This window comes from Melospiza georgiana, chromosome 5 (genome assembly GCF_028018845.1).
Source record: "Melospiza georgiana isolate bMelGeo1 chromosome 5, bMelGeo1.pri, whole genome shotgun sequence".
Taxonomy (NCBI): domain Eukaryota; kingdom Metazoa; phylum Chordata; class Aves; order Passeriformes; family Passerellidae; genus Melospiza; species Melospiza georgiana.
Genome location: NC_080434.1, coordinates 29,562,046 through 29,584,296, shown reverse-complemented (window position 1 = coordinate 29,584,296; position 22,251 = coordinate 29,562,046). Strand labels below are relative to the sequence as shown.

Genomic DNA, 22,251 nt, shown 5'->3' with positions numbered 1-22,251 from the left:
TTAAAAGCATATGGATGAGTGAGCTCCTTTAGGTAGTTAATATTTTTCAGCCCTTGGTTGTGCAACTGCAGGCAAATACAAAGCAGAACAGGGTTACCCATTAGGAAGGGGGGGAAGGCTGTTAGCAGAATTCTTCCTATTACAGACACAGGAGATAAGGGAGGTGGGGAGAAGGAAGGGAAAGGACACATTCTTCTCTTCTTGACACATTCCATTTGTTTCTGAAGCAAGTTCTCAAAGTAGAAACAAAAAAAAAAGTGTGAACAAATGAAGCATAAACAATAGTATGTTTCTGCCAATTACATGTCATTATTAAAATGCAATCCAAGTAGAGAAATAAAACAAACTTATAAAGGAAAAGAGGGACAAACCTTTACAGCTCCTAGCTGCTCTTTCCTAAATCTTTCCAAAGGTTTGATCAGAGTTTCAGTAACACTGATTGCCTGAAGAAAAAAAAGCATGGGTTAGGTTTCTGTAGCCAGATTGATGAGTCACATCAGCATCAGCAACAAAAAGTAAAAAGCAAGGAAGCTCTGAGGTAAAATAATAGAAGCATGCAAGTTAAAACTTCTAACTAAAAAAAAAAAAAAATCACATCAGAGTTCATTCAAGCTTACGAAATTTCTTAATTCAATCCACTATCAGGAAAATTAAATTAAAACAAATGCAAAAATTTCAGAAATTTCCAGGTTGCACCCAAAATTGCAACTGCTTCATTTGTGGCAGTCTTGCAGATCAGGCTGAAGGCCTCAGTGACTGAACACCAGAATGACACAGAGGACAAATGAGCTCCATTTGGGGGATTCAAACATTTCTGCAACAAGAAGCACTACAGACAACTGCGGAATAGACTAGTGAGTAGCAAACAATAATCTTTTAAGACAGTTAAAGCCACTAGGCATTCATATAAATCTCCAAATATTACCACACTTAAGTACATTAATAAGACCTTAAGCTAAATAATAAAATCAAAGAGGTGCAAAGCCAATAAACAAGAGGTTTATTGAGATGACTGGGTGAGCATCCACCAGTGCACTTACAATATAAAGTTTCATGGCCATTACAAAAAGAAAAAAGGAGGACACAACATTCCATCACAGAACAGAAAACTGTAGCTTATTAAATCTGAGCAGGTACTAATTCACATGAAATTTCCCTGAAGATGGAGCAGAGTTCCATTTGGCGCAAACAAGACTTCGAATTTTAAAAACATTTTTTAAAATTTTTGAAATATTTTATATTAAAAAATAAAAAAGTTTTAAAGAATTTAAATATCTGAACTTTCAGGAAAGGCTGGTACTTCTTGAACACAGCAGCAGCATGGAAAAGATGGCAAGAGCATTTCAGGTGGAGCAGACCTTTTGGTCTGTTCTAAGGCAGACCCACAGAACAAATCATGCCCAGCACTGGGCTTAGCACAGCCACTGGGCTGGGAGGCCACGAGTTCAGGCAGAGCTCCCTGGAATCCCCTAACATATAACACAAACTTTCTCTCTCTTTCCTCCCCTTTCCCCTCCCTTTAGAGCGAAAATCTTCAGATAAAACATCACAGGCTTAAACCAGCCTTCTGGAACACTTCAGAAAATCCTTATCATGAAACACACAGGGATGTACCCGAGATCTGGCACAACACAAATCTGAGCTGCTCCCGCCCATGCCTGCAGCCATGAGGGATTACTGTGGGAGTCATGCTGCCAATTCACTGTAACCACAGCAACCCACATGTCTGCAGGGCCAGCACAGCACACCAACCTGCAGCTAACTGGAAACCCAAAGGGCTGGCAAGTCTGGGCCAAACTGGTGCTGCACAGTCACCCACAGAACAGCTACATCCCAACTTCAGAGCACGTTTTCTCAGCACAGAACTTCCCTCTGCATCCAGCTCCTGACTTTGCCAAAACCATTGTAAAGCACCCTTCAGTGCACCCTTGGGAGCAACAGGAAAAGAACTCTCAAGTCAGAGTGGAGAGCCTGGAAACCCCACAATCAGTCCTTCTGTACTGGAAAACTTTAAGTTGTTCTCTGTTCTAACAAAGTGAAGGAGAAAACTCCTCGGAAGAAAACTCAGAGAGGACGGCACAAGCTTCCACGAGGTAGAGCACCACACTTCCTGGAATAATTTCAAAGCATTTAGAGGTAACAACTGAACACTCACATGGTTAGAGGGTTAAAAATAATTAACAAAGTTGCTTATTGGATGTTTGAACATTTACACAAAAAAGTGTAAGGTTAACACGCATTGAATGTATGCTGAACACAAAGTCCAAATCAAAGAAAACCATAGCACCTTGATGTAACAAAGGAAAAATACAAAATAAAGAAAAATATATACATAAAAGGCTGTGTTTCATAAAACAGCAGGGCTGTAAATCACTTGTCCTGCTACTCCTGTGCAGTATTAACCATGGGAACCACTACAGGAATTTCTTTGAAGCAGAAAATAATCTTTAAATCAAAATGGGATGTTCTCTTCAGCAACTGCCAACAAGCAGATTCCACTGCTGCCAGTGGGATGATATGTCAGTAATTCTTTCATTAAAAGAAAAACAAGCTTCCCCTCCTTCCAAAAAAGACATTTCTCATTTTGGACAACTTAGACTTTTGTTAACAGATGTATCCCCAAGTGCCGGCCATGAAGGTACTTTATGATTTGTCACCCCCTTTGCTTTCTGTGCCTGGGTTAAATAACAAGACTCTTGATTACTTCTGGGTGGAGTGAGGTTTTGCAGAGCTTTGGTCATTCTCACAGAGCTTCATACCAGGCCATATATACGAATACAAGACTGGTAAATTCAACAGTGAATTACAGAGATGTTCTTCTGACTGACCAAGCTCAAAATTAAAATACCTCCAATAAAAGATTAAATAGAGACTCATTCCTGCAGTTTTCCAGTACACAGAATCCATGCTTGTCATGAAAAATTACAAAAAAGATGTATTATTATTTATAGAAAGAAATTATTTTCACTGCTATTCATTCTTAGCTTATTTATAACTCGGAAACTTAAAATAACTCTTTTTTTAAAACTGTAGATTAAAAAAAATCAGCAAACAAGCAAGGGATTACCTAAATATATTTGTAATTATCACTTGTACTTTTCTTCAGAACTAGAATCATGTTAAAATGGAAAAGTTCCAGCAAAAGTTAAACTAGGCATTTAAGTTGATTAATATGAAACTAGATGTTCCTTCCTTTTTCAACTTCTGTCTTGACTCTTACATTCATTTTCATCCCTCTTCTTCTCTAATCCTGACAGATTATGACAGAAATGTACTATTTGAAACGACATTTTAAAATCCATTTTTTTACACCTCTCATCTATCCAAACCTACATGAAACAAATATATATTCAATTACATCTGGCAGGCAAACTGTGGCACACAAGTCATAAGTGAACCAAGCTAACAAGGTCATGTCTCAGGTAACAGAATTTTAACCAGCTTTGTGAATGTCAGAGTTTCAGGAATGCCCAGAAATGTTTAACCCAATGTGCGCACATGTCCCGGGCAGACAGTCCCAGACTGCTCAGGCTAGTCCTGCTCTGTTTGCAGCGCCTACAGAAAGGTCAAAGAATTAACTGAACTTGAACATAAACCTGGCAACAGCAGCAGTAAAGTCATCAGTGCCATCAGCACCTCAGATCACTCTATCCAACATTTCCCACACCCTGAAGCATGCTGTCAGCTTTGTGTATGTCTATTTCAGATGCCTTTACAGAACCCCACTTGCTCAGCAGAGAAGTTGTACAGATCATAGATTAAGGGGCCCCAACCTCTCTTTCCAACTGCAGCCCTCAAAGGCACAGGTAAATCCATTAGCAAGCTCATTCACAGCTGCTGGATACTTCCTCAGTCAGGTCAGCAAGACCCAACAGGTCACTGAGCAGTCAGTGGCACTCCACAAGATGACTCCATTTAGATTGTCACTTCTTCCCTTCCCAGAAAAGGTTAGAGTACAGATGTTTAAGGACAAATGGCTTCCACCAACACCTCCTCCTATGTACTGTTATCTGACAGAGAACACCAGGCACCAGCATTCAGTGCTCCTCTTGCTTTCTCCTGCAGCAGGCAGGAGCAGGTTCTCTAAGTTCCCACTCCCTTTCCAGGCACGAGCAGGTTTATACTGCAGAACAGGAAGGCTGCTTGTACAGCCTGTAAAGGAGCAGCAACCCACAAGAGCTCTCCTCAAAGTTCAGTGGCTAAAAAGGTTAAACCAACCGAAGTTAATCAAAGTTTGTTATTAGAGTAATGCAGCACTGGCCTCCCAGCCTTCAGCCTAAAAACATCATTAGAGCTCAGCCTTTACTGGAAGCACTGGAAATTGCATACTGCTCATTAACAACTCTGGTGGGGAGGCAAATACATATCCTGACTCTGCCCCAGTCTGAATTGATGCATTCTCCCAATAAAAAAAAAAAAAAAGGTTTAGTGAGAAAGAAGAAAAATTAAGTCATAAACATACACCTTCCTGCAGCCTGCAATGCAACACAGGAACGCTGAGTTCCCAATTCCACCTCGGGAACTGGAATGCAGATTGGATGCCTTGCATAAAGGAGGGGGTTTAGTTTCTGAGCATACCAACTGGACAGATTTCTTTGCAGACAGGCAGGATTGTTGATTGTCCCTCAACAAAGCTATGAGGGAGGCCAACACGTCAGTAAGGCAAAGCCCATGAAACAGAGCAAGTGTCAATGAAACCAGATCTGGGAAGGAAGCTTTGCCTTAGTGAGTGCAACAGAGAAGGCAGAAAGGAAGACATACCTAGCAGGGACTCAATAACAAAATAGTTGACAGTGCTGCTAGATAAAGAAGTTCACTTTCCAATAAAGATATATGCCACAACAGCTGCTCTTCTACTTACAGAGGATATGGTTGTGTTTTCCCTAAGAAAATCTGAGCCTAATAAAAAAAAAAAAAAAAAAAGCCAATTCTGATACCACCAATGTTGGAAGAGAGAAAAATATAAAGAATATTATTTTCCCCAAAAAGCTTTCCTACTTCATATAATGATTTGCTACTGAAATTTCTCAAAGCATTAAGACCTATGCCTTAAACCCTGTACTATTAAAATTTGCAGATACAATTCCACTACTGAAAACATCAGATGTTATTTGCAAAGCCTGAATCTCTATTCTTTCTTTTCCCACAAGAATATGATTTGCTCTTACAGTTACACATGCCCTCAGTTAGCTGCACAGCCAACACCCCTGCCAGCCCTACAGACAGAGGTGTCTCTCTATAACCACACCTCAGCACTGGTTTTGCATTCATCTGGAGCACTGATGACTGCAGACAGTGCAAACTACCCCCAAGGCTCATTATTTTGTTTTCAAATCAAGTTTTCTTCTAATAAACATTTCTGGATTTTCTCCCTGCTCTAGAGCTTTACCTGTAGCTTTATGATATTAGACACTGAAAGGGCCTCAGGCATACATAGGGAATACAGACATAGGAGTTTTTTGGTTTTTAGAAGGCCTGCAGTACATAGACTAAAGGATTTTTAAGGAGGTCTCACAGCCTTTTTTCCAATAACAGCACATTAATACTTGTGTATCTTTGCATGTGTGCAGAAGCTATAAAAAAAAAGTGACATCTATTGCTGTGGATTCATTTGCTGTGGAGGAAAACATCTGGTAACAAGAGAGCCAGGGGGACCAGTGATACACCTCACCTAGAGACAACATATTTTGTTGAAGCACCAGGAGGCATCTGTAACAAAATACATCACCTCCCTCTTAGGTGTTCCAGAGAAATATCCCTCAGGGTTTGGCAGGAAGACAAGAAGTTTCTCAAACTGTTCCAAGGGGAATTTCCTAGACCATTGAGCCACTGCCTCACAAGCTTCAATACAGGCAGAAGTGCTCTGTACTTCCTAATTCCTTCACAAGCAGCAGCCTTGCCTTACAGGAAATTCAACAGCTGGACTCATGAGTTCACCCTTCTACAGAAAAGTTGTTTCCTGTTCACCTCCTGGAAGTTCATGACTCACCTTAAGGACAGACAACTAAAAGGGCCTCCTATGATCCATCTGCTGTGCTGTGCCCTACTCTGAAATGTTGCCCTCATTGAATTCCTTGTCATGAAACTGCTGGCCTCTAAAATCAGATTGGTATCATAAGGAAACAATACACAATTTCCTTTTTTAAACAAAAGATAATTAAATAGACAGTAGGTTTTAGAAAAGATTATTTACTGAAAAACTATTTAATAGTCCTGTCTCCTAAGTTTATTCTTATGCAATACATTCCACTATAAAGAGAAAAATACTACAAAGCCATAATCATAACAAACAAGAAAACAAAATAAAGAGAAACAGACTTTCACACACTGCAAACAATGAGTTTTCCCCATCTGCAGTGAAGGAAAGCTGGGGATAACTCCTCTAAGGAAGGCCTTGCCTCAGCAAACACCAACACACCAGAACATGGTCTGGTTTTTGTACCATAGATATTGTATGTCCTGACCAAGCAAAAAGACTGCTCAGAAAAGAAAAATGCATAATTCCCATTTTCTTGGTGCATGGCAAAGCTCATCACTGAGCAAAAAGATGCCTCTGAAAGTCAAGGAGTCCAGCAGCAAACAACAGCATCAGTATTCAGTCAAGAATGAATTGCTCAATTGTCAGCGCTTTCCTCCAGAAGAAACAGTGCTTTTATTAACAACCAGCAAAATCCAAACTGGTGACAGCTTTACAATGCAAATTCCAAACATTTCCCAATGATGAACTAACAGAATGAAAATTCTCTAGTGAATGATGCTGATGCATGTGAGACCACAGAGTTATCTGGAAGAGGAAGCCAGTGGTAACAGGACTTGTCAGCTGTGTTCACTCAGAGGTGGGAGGAACACACCCAGATCTGGTTTTGAACTTATTTTTTCTGTTGTACAGGCAAGTCATCTTTGGTTTATAGATTGATGTGGGCAAGTTCATATGTAACCCACAAAACTATTTCAGAAGACTGTACATGACATTCAAAACCCAACAAATAAATGAAACATTCAATGTCAGAAGTCACCAAATCAGAGTAAGATGTGGCTGAAATACTCATTGTTCTACCTTCGTGTTCCATATTCTGATAATTACAGGATTGTCATTGTCATGCCCAGCAGAGGAAAAGGGGAGGCTGGGCAATGAGATATGGCAGCAGTTGTTCTGCTTGATTCTAAAACTGGAAAATGTTTTATTAAATTAGAAAAATTGCACAGAAAAGACTGTAGATGCTGCAATTAAGGTATTCAAATGCTGTTCCTGAGACATGTTGTTTCATCTGTGCCTCTATCTCTGCATCTGAAATATTCAATGTACTGCTGGCAGCCTAATTTTTCAGAAGTGGTCAACAATTATGTCCTTTCCGTTGTCTTGGCAGATATATTTAGCAGTTTGCACTGTCAGCAGACTTAAAAGCATCTGAACATATGGAGCACTACCTAATGCCTTGAACTCTTGCTGAACAGATCTTGAATGCATCACACATCTAAGACTACTGGGTACTTTCTTACTCCAGATCAGTGAGTCAACTGATTGCTCCTTCACACAGATTTCTTCAGATTACTGTCAAGCGAGATTAAGATTTACAAACCCTTAAATACTGCATGAAGAGTGCCAAAGAAAAGATTAGAAAAATTAATACCACCATCTTCACAGCGGAGTCAGCCGCTGAATTGGATCCAGACACAAAAGTCACTGGACAAAAGGTAACAGAGTTGGCTATTCAGAACACTGTGTGTTAAGTGAGCACTTCACCTGTGAAATAAATACTCATGCACTTCCATATCTTATCATAAGAGGGAGTTTAAGTAAGAATAAATAAGTAAATGTACATATGTGTACAGATTACTTAAAGTATATCTTTAAACTTTGGAGTGTATACCTTTGAAAGTTTACAATGTCTTTTAACTTGTGAAAGCACAACTGAGAAATCCTCTCCCCCCCCCTTTTTTTTTTTAAGAGGAAATAAAAGAAAGACTAAAAGAGCGATCTCACAGGGATATCTCTTTAAAAATCCATAGAGAAACCATTTCTTGTGCTCCTGATATATGCCAGGAATAACTCTGCTTTTCAGAGATGCTAATCTGGATTTGATTCTGCCAAGCTGGCAAAACTGACAAAGAATGCAAATGAATTTTTTCAGAGGCCAAAATTGCAAAGATACCCATGGCAAAAGAACAAGCCCTTTTTTTTCTAAAAAAAAAAATAAAAAGGAGGAAAATGAATTTAAAATATAGCTGCATAGTACCTTTCCTCTTAGGACATCTGAAGGGATAGAAGTGTGTGAAAAATGTAGCAGGAAACAGAAGAGAATGTATCAAAGTAAAACAACTTATTTATACTGCCTTGGGAAATCACAGGGAATAGAAGGAGAATATAATTGTATCAGAAATCCTATACAAAGAGAAATGTAATGGAGTGAAAAGAAAACAGATGAGTGTGCAGGGGCAAAATTAGAAAGAAGGTAAAAACCATTTTATTTGGCAGCAGCAAAATAAAAAAAAAAGCCTAAGGAAAAGAGGTTCTTCATATGTATCTGAAAAGAGAGAGGAAGGAAGCTATAAAACCGTTATTGAACTGAAATGAGTGTCAAATCAATGATGGTGTATAAGACAACAGATTTTCTCAAGAAGGGAAAAAAACCTCAGTTAAATTACAGCAAACTATCCAACAAAGGGGGAAAACAGGCCTGCAGGGGAGTAAGCACTCCTTAAGAGCCATTAGAGGTATTCCTGCATTACACAACAGAAGTATTAACTGCATTCAAGTCAGGAGGGGCTTTGCTTCAGAACAGTTTAGGAAGTCAGCAAAGCAAACTAAAGGGATAGGCAAACAAGGTCCCAAAGGACGGTAGAAGAGCAAATATAGCAGCAACTTAAAAGCAAGAAGAGGAGGAGGAAGCAGTAATTCTAACATAAAAGATAGGTCTAAACACAGTGTAATTAAAATGAACAAGGAAAAATACAGATGCAAAACACCACTTAGAAAGGGTAACCATAAAAATACCACTATGAAGGAAAAGTGATCAGTTTTATTCCATGACTACTGCAGAAAAATTCTCAAATGTTTCCCAGCTTAACTTGTAGCAAAGGAGACTCAGTGTGAACAGGAGGTGAAAAAAATGAAGACTAAATATCAGAATAAAGAGAAATCCATGTTCCTGTAACTTTTTTAAGAACAGGTTAGACCAGCTCTTGACAAGAATCATGTGAACTCCAGAAGCAGATAAACTCCAAGGAGGACAGAGGACCTCCAAGGAGGAAAGCACTCAAAGCCAGCATACCAAGCTGACCACAGCAGCAGTGCCAAGCACTGCCAAGATAACTGAGGGAAAAATACAAGAGCTATCAAATTTGGTTATGACTTAGCAAGACTGGAATCAACAGGGAAAACTAATTAGGGGCAAGCTGGTTGTTTAGGAGTAGCTGGGACGGAGAAAGGGAGGTGTGAAGGAAAGGACCAACAAGCAGAGTCTAACCAGGTAACGCTTCTCTGCTCACCACCACAGCTCAAATGGGGGCAGACAGTGAACCTGCTGTTCTCAGTCCCTCACAAAAATCAAAGCTCCTTTCTGCTGCCAGGAAAAGTAGGGCTGGGAGGGAGGGTTTGGTGCTCTCCCTGGCAAGCAGAGGAACAGCTGGGTACTCAGACAGAGCATCTGAGCATCACCATGCTGGGCCTTGCTCAGCCCACCTTTTCCTACCACCTTGCCAAGCTCCCTGTCATCCCTGAACATCCACAGCACTTCTGCAGTGCCAAAGGAGCAGAAACTATGTCCTACAACTCCATTCACCCTCAATATCTAAAAATAATTTACAGAATATTCTCAGGGACAAAGTGATCTATTTCTGCCCTGGGGAGTATCACCAAGCTACAGCGCTACAGAAAGATGTAATTTGGTTTTTTATTGACCACTCTGTAATAATTTCAGTGAAATGTTTGGATTATTGCCAACTTCCCTTTTCATATGGAACTAAATCCTTTGACACCTGGAATATAATTTCACCTCTGAAAAAGATGGGAGAAATGGTGAAACCATGAAGTGCAAGATCCCATCTGAATGAAATAATATCCACCAAATAAGTATGCACCAGATAAATTTACCTTTCTGGTCATCATTCATTGTAAACACTGACAGCAAGTTTTATGGACTCTGGATTCACTACAATTTCAGAAAACCATGAGAAGAGGAGATGATGAGCATTTACTTTGAGTCTAGAATGTATTTTAAGTGGAAATTTGTTTCATTTACAATGTGGTTCTGAAAAAAAGAACCCTTTTCTCAAGTATCTAAAAAACCAAAATGCACAGCAGTGTCTGAAATGCCTTTTGTCCTGTAATTATTCATTGATTTCTTTAATATACCTTTATGGGCCTGAAATTTGCCTATCTGTTTAACTATACATTGGCACTGAAGACAGTGGTCCAAAATCCTCTGGTTGTCTTCAAAATAGTAAGAGGTGAAATGCTTAATAATGAACATTCTTAACAAAGACTGAGGGCTTTTGAAAAAAAAAATGCTGCTATATACTTTGCATCTTAATGGAAAGTCTTTGGATCCCTGACCTCATTCCAAACATCTGTGAATGCAACATGTCCTAATATTCTCCACGGGAGTATCTCTAGAGCTCATGCCACTGTTAAAACATCCACTGAGAAGTCAAAAAAGAAAAAAAAATAGTCAGAGGAGCAGATGCTGGAAATTATCTTTTCCAGTCACCACAAAATCATTTTCTCAGAGACTTATGGCCATTGTTACATAAGCTCACTCCAGAAATGATACATAACATTTGCTAGGCTACAGATGAAATAAAAAGGCCACGCATCTGGTAACTCAGAGAATATATTCTGTTTCCATTTGGTAATAAGTATCTTCCCCATTACAATTTATGCTCCCTGTTTTTCATCAGTCACAGTTCTAACAAAAACTGCATTTCATCCTTTTCCTATCAAGAAACTGACACAAGTTAGCTTTCAGTATGATAGCACCTTCTGTGTAAGCATGGGCACAATACCAAAAAAGTAAGTTAATACAGTTTCATGGCATTCAGTTTGAACAATGGAAGTGTTTTACAATCCAGACAGACAGCACTGGATTCTGCACAGCCTGCTGTGGTGGTGATCTATCCCTGCTGAAGAGCTGTTGATACAGTCACTGAAATGTGCCATGGAATTGTTAAGTCATCCCTCAAAAGCCTGACATCAAAATAATGTGGCAGCTCATTAAGTATTTTTCATTATAAAACTTCCTAAATATTTTCATTAATTAGATTTGTGCAATTCAATAAAATAAAGTACAGTTATGGATGACAGGAAAAAGCAGAGTAAAGACTATACTGTAGAATTATGAAAAGCAAAAGAAGTACTGAAACATACTTGAGCCAATCTCTACAATTTTGCAAAACAGCTCAAAATATTGAAAAAGTGTCTCTCCTATGCAAAGACAGTTTTTAGGAAAGTGTGAAGAACCACACTGACCCTAATTCAGATGCAAATGTAGTTCCAGAACAGCTTACCAGAACAAAACACACCACTTACAAGGAACAATGACTATTACTGGGATCAGGACTGGAAAGAGAAACATGGAAAAAAGAATTTTTCACAAGTTCTTTTATCACTTATCTACGTAATCCTGCACTGCAGGCACAGCTTCTGGCAGAAGAAGCAGGGAAGACAGCAGATTAGTCTCAGCTTCCTCTCATTGATGCCAAGGGATCACTGATTTCCAGGAAGGCAAAGATATCATCACATGTCAAATACCAAGAAATGCAATTGCTATCATGTCATATCTAAGCTCATGTCCCAGATGGAGAGTCTGGCCTGACTCAGAAGAAAACTGGGTACACAGCAGCTGCTCTATGAATCACTGCTCTGAAACAAAAGCTGGGCACGCAGCTGCTGAGAAGAACCAGAAAGAAACCATCGAGAAGGAAACCCCCATCTTCTGAAAAGTCAAGAAAGCCAGGTAGCAAGGTGTTTGGCAGAGCTCTCAGCCCTTGCTCTGCATGCAGCCAACGTGAGCCATAATTCACTAATTACACCCCGAGCAATCACAGGCAACAGAAGAACGGAGAACTTTTACACAACAGAGCAATTGTCTGCAGCTCCAACCTCTCACTGATGCTCAAATGGAAGGTAAAGGTTTCTAAGTCTGCTACTTCATAAATACAACAGATTGCATCCCAGATCCACAAAAGCATTGAAGCCAGAACTACAGAGATCCTGGATCCAAAGCTGGCCAATTGCCAAAACTTGAGTGTCCCCTGCTGCAGCATTAACTCTTTCATTTTGCTTTTTACTGGAAATGGTGAACAAACTTATGGTGGTTTTCCCATTCATCCCAGCCATAATTAACCTGGGCATGACTATTTTAAACCAACTCATATTTATCCATCCCTACCATACAGATTTCTTCTTTAATGAGAACAAATTGTTGTCTCTACTCTAGACTACAGAGCCAGAGGCTGCACAATAAGAGCTCCCACTGTTAAGTCAGCGATACTAACAAAGCAACGAAAGCAATTTCACCTAATGTTGATTTCTTTGCTATGTGCATAGCTTTTTAAATCTTTAATTGCAACTCACCAAAATTTCTCTTTGTTCTTCAAGATTTTTTAAAAAGTTTGAAAACTCATGAAGTGATGCATCTGTAATATAAAATAATACAAAGAAAGTTTAATCATGTTGCAGGATGGCATTGACAAAATATAGTCACTCATAGTCATTTCTTACCTACCTATGTATCTTTCATCATCAGTCTCTGCATCACCAATGAATTCAAATTTAAAGTCTCTCAGAGAATGGGCAAATTTTCTCTGTGCTGCTGAAAGGTCTGCAAGAAAAAGAGCACAGGTTGAAGGGTAAGCAGTCATTTTATGCAGGCCAGAAGATCTGTCTATGCCTAGAATAACCAACTTTTACAAGAAACTCTTAACACAGGTCTGCCTAAGGACACTACAGGACATGCAGTGTTGCCTAACCCTCTTCTGGTAAGGCATTTGTCACACAGTTTTCTTTATGCAAAGCTACATAATAGAAAGCACATGTGACCATGTGTATAGTGTTACATCTATCCTTACAGTTCACTTCAATTTAGGGCACATGAAAAGAAATCTGTAATTACGGAAGTTAAGGGCACAACACTAAGTTGTACCAGTTGTCTTGCTCTGCTAACCTAAATTCACTCCTATATTCATCCGCACAAATACACATCTTGGAATTTTCTAGGTACTATATATAGATAGTTCTGCTAGTGAAACCTTTATAAATATACATAAACCAGATACAATAGAATTGTTGCACTTGAACTAGAAATTCCATGGAGTTAAACTCTGCCAAAAGTTAAATTAATTGCACAGCATGAAAATTAATTTTATATAATAACTGTTTTGCAATAGCTATAAAACATTTCCAGCAACCCAAATTTAACCCATTAACACTTGACAATTTGAGGTCAGAGGCTGCACTCTTGCACTCCCAGGAAGTAATCAGACTCCATATTCAGTCACAATATCATCATGATAAACCCTCCCTGAAATTCATAAAGCTGTAAATAAACACTGTGCACACACTTTTCTGTTGTACTGACATGTGCAGGTTGGGAATGTCACAAGTTCTGGAAGGATGCAATTGTTCAGGAGGGGAAAAAAAACAAGGATGCATGTCCTGGTACACCTCTACCCAGTCTGGAAGGTTTTACTAACATTTTTGTAGTCAGTCAAAGTTAAAGACAATTTAAAGTACTTAGTTAATCTATAATCTTTTTCTTATCACATGCAGTTCTGAAGGGTTAAGAAGAACTCTTTTAACAGGCCAGCTAAGCATTTTGCTCTTTAATATTAACAGGCACTAAAAGATTACCAGCTTGGTCTTCTTTGTTCTAGTTTTAGGAGGGAGGTAATTTGTTTTGGGTTTTTTTTTCTTTTAGTTTGGGGTTGGGTTTTTTTGTTTTGCTTTACCAACAACAAATTTAAAAAATCACCTAATTTTATTACCAGTCCTGCATCTGACACATCATGTACTTTATCACATGTCACTGAACTGGAAGTTCAGTTCGACCACTTAAAAGATTAAGTCAAATATTCTACAAACAGCAAAACTGTCTAAAATGAAATAAAAAAAGCTTTTTGATCCTTTTCCTTTCTTTTCACCCATTTCTCATTAGCCCTCTCCCTGCTCATTGTGTAACAGAGCTGTTCCCTCCTAAACCTGTGCATGTACCCTCCAACACATGAAGTAGCAGGATGCTGCACAGGGTTGAAATAACAAGGATAAGAAGGTTGAAGGAAGCAGTAACCTAACTCCCCTGTGAAAGGAAACATGGGTGTTTTAATTCAAATATCTCGTGGGCTCAGCAGCTGTTCATAAAGCAAACAGTGAAAGAAACAAGTTCTGTTGACTGTGAAAGTCTTAAATATGGAAAATAACAAGGTTCTTAACCATCTAATGTTACACTTATTTGTGAGCCAGGTCACAACACAAGGCTGAAAAGAATTTATTTATGGGAGAATGGTTCCAACAACACTCACTCTCCCAAACTTATTAAATTTCCTTGAATCCAATAATCCCCTCCCAAAGCCCTCTCACATGAGAGTCAGCCCCATGCTAGAGGAAGAAATTGTTTATTATGTTTCTCCTACTTGTAGAGGTGAAGCATTCAAATCATGTTGAGCAAGGTACATTCTCAGAGACTCATGCAGCACCACACACCCACAAAACCCCCATTTCCCATCATGGACTGAACAGGTACAATATTAGTGACTTTATGGGCCTTTCTAGAGTGCCATCAAACTTCCACCTCTCTTGTGACAGTGACAGCAAGCAAAAGTTATGGCCACACCCAGACTCTTTCAGCAAAGTCCAACATCTACAACAGCTTGAGAATGGGCTGAATCAAAACACTCAGCCTCTCACAGGATCAGAAACCCACATTCCTGTATTTCTCATTACTGAACCTGCTCAGGGATTGGAAATTACTGACCCAAGAACTGACTATGTTGTTGGAAGCAGTAACCTTTTCACACATCAAAGATATATTAGCAGAGTTCCTCATTAAAATCATGAAGATACATTAAATTTTTGCAACATATTTCCACAGATAATTTCTGAAATGCTTAAGAACCATTACAGTAAATTTTGGAAACCATCGGTGAGTGGGAGGGACTTGGGGATTTGGGTCACAGAATAACAATCTGATGGGTCAAGAGAAGCTGCAGATACCTGACTATTGAATCAACACCTGAAAGAAAACAAGAAGAGATTTTCTGGATATTAAGAACTTGGCACTTTCAACAAAACAAGTCACTGGAGCAAAATCAAAACTGAGTGTCAAGCAGCAAAGGAGGAAAACTTTCTCAGAAGGTCAGAGCAGGAATACTGATTTCTTTTTTGCTAAGGCACAGGAAAAACTTAGGATGGTGGCTGGAAACAAACAAAAAAGGAAGATAGCACAGCTTTGTGGTGGATTTTCTTACCACCTGACAAACCACAGCCACAGTGAGATACCTGAGACCACCTGCAGTCAAACCTTCCACTGTGGGACAAGCAACATCAAACTGCTCTGACAAATTCCAAATGTCCTACAGTACACACCCAGAAGTTCACCCAACTATAAGCATTTATAAAAACTAGATGCTGATATCATTGTAAGTACTATAGTGTCTGACTATTGTGCTACAATTTCAATGCTGAGCATTGCTGCTTGAATTAGAAATTTCATAAATGTAACTTGGCCTTCTTCCACAGTGTGTCAGAAGACCTTTATTAGAGCAAAATGATTTGTCTGGCACTGACAGACACATCCCAGCATTGTTCCACACCAGCATGACAGCCTGCAGGACCAGGGTGAGTTATTTAGCAGACTGTAAACCCGAATGGACTCCAGCTACAAACACCAGAATAAAACAGCACTTGAATACAATTAGGTATCAAACAGCACGAGCAGTTAACTGGTTACGTGAATATTGCTGTGGCCTACTGAAGAGTAACTATTTTTTTCCCTTTAATCTCCACATTTTACAAAGTAACACCAAACTGAAAGATAAAGGAAGCAGCAATAGGGCTGTTGCTTGTTACAAGCTGTGGTTATCATTGAAAGGGAGGAACAGGGCATTCAAGATCAAAGAGTGCTTTAAATATCAACCAAATACTAACAGTGCTGAATACAATGCCATCCCGGCAAACCCTAAGGCAGAGTCCTTTCAAAGATTCACCTTCTAAAGCACTAAAAGAAACTAAGCATCTGCTAAATGTTTTGACCAAAAGGCTGAAGACAGATTTCCAAGGAGAGAAGGGAGGGGACCCAAGGACACCAGGGCTTTTAATTTTTTCTTTGGCATTATTTATATCAGTACAGCATTTAATTTTTTCTTTGGTATTGTTCATATCAGTACACTGTACTTCTTTCATGTTTGGATGCAATTATTTAAAAATACAGCAGAAGAGACATGAGCAGCTGCCTGCTTCCTCACTTTGCTCTGAAACACCTTGGTAACAAGTGCTCCTGTGAGCTTGTCCAGTGCCAGATGTGCTGGCAGTAGCTCACACAAAAACCTTGATATTTTTTCCATTAGGATTTGAAAGAAAATACCTTTGCTCCTTATCTGAGTCGAGCTGAGCCAAGGTGACACCATTAGTTGCTGGGTGGTGGCCAAGCCTCACTTAACAGCACCAGAATCCAATGATTCCCTTTAAGATCAGTACTAATCTCAGCGCTTGGCACACAAACCAGAAGTCTTGCACTAAGCCTGACAATACTGCTTTCTACAGCTATTCTGGATCTCTTTTGGAAGGCAGAAGAACTACACCCATTTGTAGGACTGTTAATATTTTTCCACAACAATATATACATTTCTGCATCAAGCTTTTAAGAAGGACTGGAATTACATCACCATTCCTCAATCCTAACTTCAAATTTCACTGACTCTTAAGAGATACACTCTGGGAATGACAGATTTCCAGCAGCTTTATTTAACATGGATTAAAACTGCTCTGGCTTCATTGAACAACATTCTCCCTAAAAAGCTAGAAGGTTAGCAAACACTTAGATTTAACTATCAAGATCATCTTCAAGCTATTTTAAGGACTAATATTAGATTTTCCAAGGTATTTTTTTTGCAATGGGCCAAGATCAGGCAAGCCACACACCATTGTGAAAAAGGCAAGAACAAACTGAGGCAGAGTTGGCCTCTCCCCTTTTCTTCCCAGGCATCAATGTCCTACAAGAGCCAACAAAGCAGCTTCAGAGGAACAGAGCACTTAAAATAGTTTGTCCAAGAGCTGCGGTACAGACTCGTATGACTGTACTCGTATTTTTTTTATACAAAAAATGCACCATCTCAACACTTTAAAAGCAACTCTGTGTTCCTTTTCTGTGTCCCCTTTCACAAGGTGAAAAATGAATCTAATATAATCCATGACACTGAGAACATGAACAGGATTTAGTCACTACCTTAGCAAGGTGGATAAACAGGATTAATTTAGTAACTTAGCAGATGCAGGCCATGTGGCAGAATTCCTAAGAGCGGTAACACATTCCAACACCCTAAAACCAAATAAACTTTTTACTCCTCATTTTTATCTGATAAATTTATTGAAAGAGCCATCAACAAAAGAAAATTTACAATGAAACTAAAGCACAAAGTTACTCATTCCCATCCAAAACCTGAATGGAAATAAAGTTCAAAGTCTAAGGGGCTTCTGGAGTCCCATTTTAGTCATGTCTCATCACCCATGGCGCTCACAGGTTTCTGAAAGCTTAGCAATTTTGGCCATGAGGATTAAAAAGTAACCTATTACTGACTTGTCAAGTGGTTCAACCTCCTTCCCCCCTGTCTTCCCTGCATAATACAGTGCATTTGGTCAATCCTACACCTTTAAAACAAATAGGGAAAAGCTCAACCTCTCACCATTTCAGTTTAATCCAAGCAGCATCCTGCTCATGCTGGTCCAAAGTTGTCTCCAGCTGTCAACAACTTCACACCCTCCTCATTCATATATTCAGGTCTAAGGCAACTCCACATTAAGTGTACCAAAATTAAAAATTGTTTTACTGTTTTGGAAAATCCATCAGAAATTTTTCCAGGCACGTAAGTAGGAGTTTAAATTTTCAAAATACAACAAAAAAGAGGGATGTCAGCAGAAATGTTTCAGGAAAGGTCTTTCAAAGATTAACTGGGAAAGGGGTTTTGCAAGGTGAAAAAAAAAAACCAAAACAGATGCAACAAAATATTTTGCATCAAACAGAAAAAAGGAAATTGCAAGAGTAAAATGAAAAACAAACATCTCTCAGGTAATTTATATGTAAAAACTTGAAATCAATAAGAATTTGAGCAATCTTAATCACTAATGGAATTTTTCTTCTTGACATAGATAAGAACCAATGTCAATCTTCCACTACACTAAAGTTCAGATTTTGTCACAACTCTCCAAACTAACGACAACAAAGAAGCCAAAAACAAAATCATATTTTTAGTGTTCAACCTAATAAAAAGAGAACTACTAATATAGGGGTAATGAATACCATTCCTCCAAACAGTGCCTCTTTTAGGAACCTACTGCTCCCAAATGTTTCTTCCACAGTGCTGGACATTCCCTATTACCAGTTTTACGGCATGCTGGGGTCATTAATTGTGGTGTAATTTTGGGACAAGTAAAACCAGGCTATTTAGTCTGAACACGTCACATTGTGTAGCACAAAAGACACATTCTAACCTCCCCAGTTCTTTAAAGAGAGAACCCAACTCTTGCAAGAATTTTATTATTTTCCTTCTTTCAAATGCATAATCCCATGGTCTAAATGCCACTACTCTCCATATCAATCAGAACAGGTAAGTTAACAAATCTTTCAGGTGTCAGCAGAGTAGACTAGTTTTTTCATAAATACGCAAAATTGTTTGGATGCCACAACCTCCAACCGTTCTTTTCTTCTACAGAAAGTACACAGCACAATAAGATAAAAATATATATCAATTTATTTATCAAATTTTTTCTACCTCTTTTTCTCTAGTTCTACAACTTTTATCAGTGAAAGCAGACTTGACTCATTTCTCCTCTCTCTACCCTTGCAACTACAAGGGTATAAACTCCATAATCCTCCACATCAAGAAACATGCAATTAATATGTTAATTACCACATATGAAATAAAGTAGCATCTTAGGAGAGTATGGGAAAAGTGCCAAGTGCTGCTGGTATTGTCCCTCGGCTGCACCACACCTTCTTGGGCTCAGGTTATTTGCCTTTTTAGCTGGATCTCTGAAATCTGCCAGCAGCCTTACTCCACCCTGCCAAGGGCATTTTCCTCTTTGCATCAGAGACATTAGGCAAAAAAGCACGTTTACTATCTCAGCAATGACTGAGGTTTTTCTAAAGCATCTCCAAAATGCTCTTAGGAAAAAGTGTTCCCACCCTTCTGCCAGCTCAGATGGTGACTACATCTTTCAGTTCTGCTTTTCAGGAACAGCCTAAAAGTTACATTATGAAAGCAAAAGAGAAGCTCCATTCCTGGTCCTACAATCCTGCAGATAAATTCACTGCTTCAGTGGTGTAGGAATATTCCCGCAATCACCCTGACATAAGACTTGTACCCCAAAGTCTCTGCTGAAGAGCCTTGCAACTCTGAGGGAAGCTCCTGTGAAGCACCACAAAGATAATCTGTCTTCGAAGGAATCAGAACCATCTTCCTGATCCCTACAAACTCTGTGCTTCTAACAAAGAAATAGAATGAAAGAAATAATAAATTAGAAAGTAAAGAATAAGGAAGAATGAATTTGTAATGCATGAAACTGCGAGGGCATTCCACCAAATTCACAGGGTTCCCTAAGATAAAAACCAGCAGTTCAGGATTTGCTGCAAAGGTTTCCCTTTGCCATACTGTACCAAATGGCAGCAAGAGGGACACCACTGTTCTACAGTCTGTTCCCAAGAGAAAACTCTTCATCAATCCAGAGGCAATGCTGGAACACACAATATCAATTACTTATACAATCAAAATTTTCCCTGGTAAAACTTCCTACAATATCTGCAACTGTTCAAGTAGCCCAGACCTGGGAATTGCCCTCCAAAAGTGACTGCATTAGACAGTGTGAGATGAAAAAATTCCTTTCAGAGACCAGGATTTTACTATTATTAATGTGAAGATGCATGAATTCAGAATGTGAGCTTACAACGCTAGTAACAAATTCTGAAATGGAAATTAAAAACTCATAGAATTTATAAAACAACTCTGATCACTTAATAAATCATAGATTTCCAGAAGTTTTATTCTTCAATTAAAATTCTTGACAAACACCACAGATTTGAGGGCCCTTATGCATTACTGCTGTTCAGTAGCAAGTAAATCAGAAGACCAGACTACTTAAGGATGAAAAATTGTGCTAGTTAACTGAAAACATTCTCAACTGGGAAACTCCATAAAAGAAATAAAGTACTTAGAAGAAAAAAATTTGTTTATTCTACAGATACTTATCCAACATCAGCATTCTGAATGTTTAAATTCTGGATCATTGCTTTCATTCCCAGACTGAGTTCCCAGACAACTACAATGCTTACATAAAAAAGAATATATTGTGCTGAAATACTGTTTTGATTGCAAAAGAAAAATAGCAATTGACTGTTGGTTAGAAGCTAAATTTTGCCATTATGGTCTGCAAATTATAAAAGAGGTTTGTGGTCCAGGGACAACCCCACATAATCCAATCCACACTGTGAAAATGGGCAATGAAGCATTAATCCCCCACAATTCATCTTAAGTGAAATAATCACTGAATTCAAAGCACTTTTCTAAACCCAAATAACCAACAGGACACATCTACTTTCTTCAGTCAGTAAAATTTGCTCATGGCAGTCAGGCCAAGTTGTGACATCAAACCAGCAGAGCACCTGACCCACCACCAAGGCACGGAGATTCCCCCTTCCAAGAAACAGGACTGGCTTCATTACTTCATTACTTGAAGTCTCTTCTTGTAGAAAGCACATGTCACCAAAACTTCATGTGGTTGGGAAAGCTGGAGGGGAAGCCCAGCTCAGCCTGGGACAGGAAGGTCACAACAAACACCCCAGCTTGCAGGTTTTTCATGTGCCACATCTGCTGCCACTGGGCAGACATCATCCCAGAGTTCACATCCAAGAAATATTTCCAGCAAGACCTTTATTTTGGCAGAAATGTCAACATTAAATACCTTTGCAGGAAAAAATATCATTCACATGTTTTTCCCCTCTCAAAACTTTGTCACTTGTATGGAATTACTGCCTAAATATTTGCATATGTAGAGAAAAACCAAGAAGGAGCTCAAACTTGCATGATACTGTGATTTCTCCACAAGAAAACACGTCCAAACGTGCACCCAGCACAACTGCACACCTATAATTATGGTGTTAAATGAAAGGGCTACCAAATACTTCATCATCAGTAAGCCCATACAAGGCTCAGAAAAATAAAGTTATATTTTCACCAATTCCTCTGCTCATGAGTCACGAATGCTTAGCAAAACTCTTCCAGTACACAAAGACTTGAGACAGCACAGCTTCATTCTCCCAAGTGCAAGAGGATTCAAGTGGGAGAGGAGAGAGGAAAGCACAATGAGAAATCAGATAAATGAGCAGCTGAGATCTATAATTCAACACATAATGACCAAGTGCCCAATCCTTGGGCTATTTATTTCCTTATTAAAAGATGAATCTTCAGCATCAAGAAGGACAGAATGACCACAACAGACCCTCAAAGATGGAAGAGTTCAAGAATAACCTTGCTGCAGCTTGACACAGAAGTGAAATTAATCCAAGTTTTGACAGAGAAAACAGCTGGCAGCAACTGTCGTGCAGAGGACAGCCTGTACTCCTGTCATATACAGTTTCCAGAAAAAGCAGTAGAGAGCATAGCAGTGGGTAACTTAACATGATTTTTTTTAGAATTTGAGTAAATTTTTTTAAAAAGCGCCTTATTCCACATCTTTCCAAAACTGTCAAATATGGACTTAAAGTGCAAAGTGACACAATAGCTGTGTGTCAAAAAAAAAGCTTTTCTGATAGCTCTGAGTTGTTTCTGACTAAAACATATTAAAAATGAAGCTTTTAATTAGGTCAGACTAAAGTCTTACATGAACACAACACAATATTTCAACATCTTTATTATGAATACAAGTTTTCTTTATATAAACAAAGTTGCAGGAAGCACCAAAATACACAAAAGTTTACTTTAAAGGATGAGTTTTATACTCCTCTTTCCCTGCTCTCACTGTTGCTCTTTTAAAAAAGTTATTGCTAG

The 22,251-nt window shown here is 38.9% G+C and overlaps 1 protein-coding gene across 2 annotated transcripts in view; it reads right to left on the bottom strand.

The window, feature by feature from the left end:
- The window catches only part of ARHGAP10 (Rho GTPase activating protein 10), a 138,866-nt gene that overhangs the window by 84,880 nt on the left and 31,735 nt on the right, over positions 1-22,251 (bottom strand). For both annotated transcript variants that reach the window (XR_009114490.1, XM_058024833.1), the window contains exons 2-4: positions 12,726-12,821; positions 12,575-12,636; positions 372-443 (exon numbers count right to left, since the gene is read on the bottom strand). Coding sequence is in view for 1 of the 2 variants with exons in the window: in XM_058024833.1 (XP_057880816.1) it covers positions 372-443; positions 12,575-12,636; positions 12,726-12,821 (230 nt within the window). In the remaining variant the exon portion in view is untranslated. The remainder of the gene's footprint in view (positions 1-371; positions 444-12,574; positions 12,637-12,725; positions 12,822-22,251) is intronic.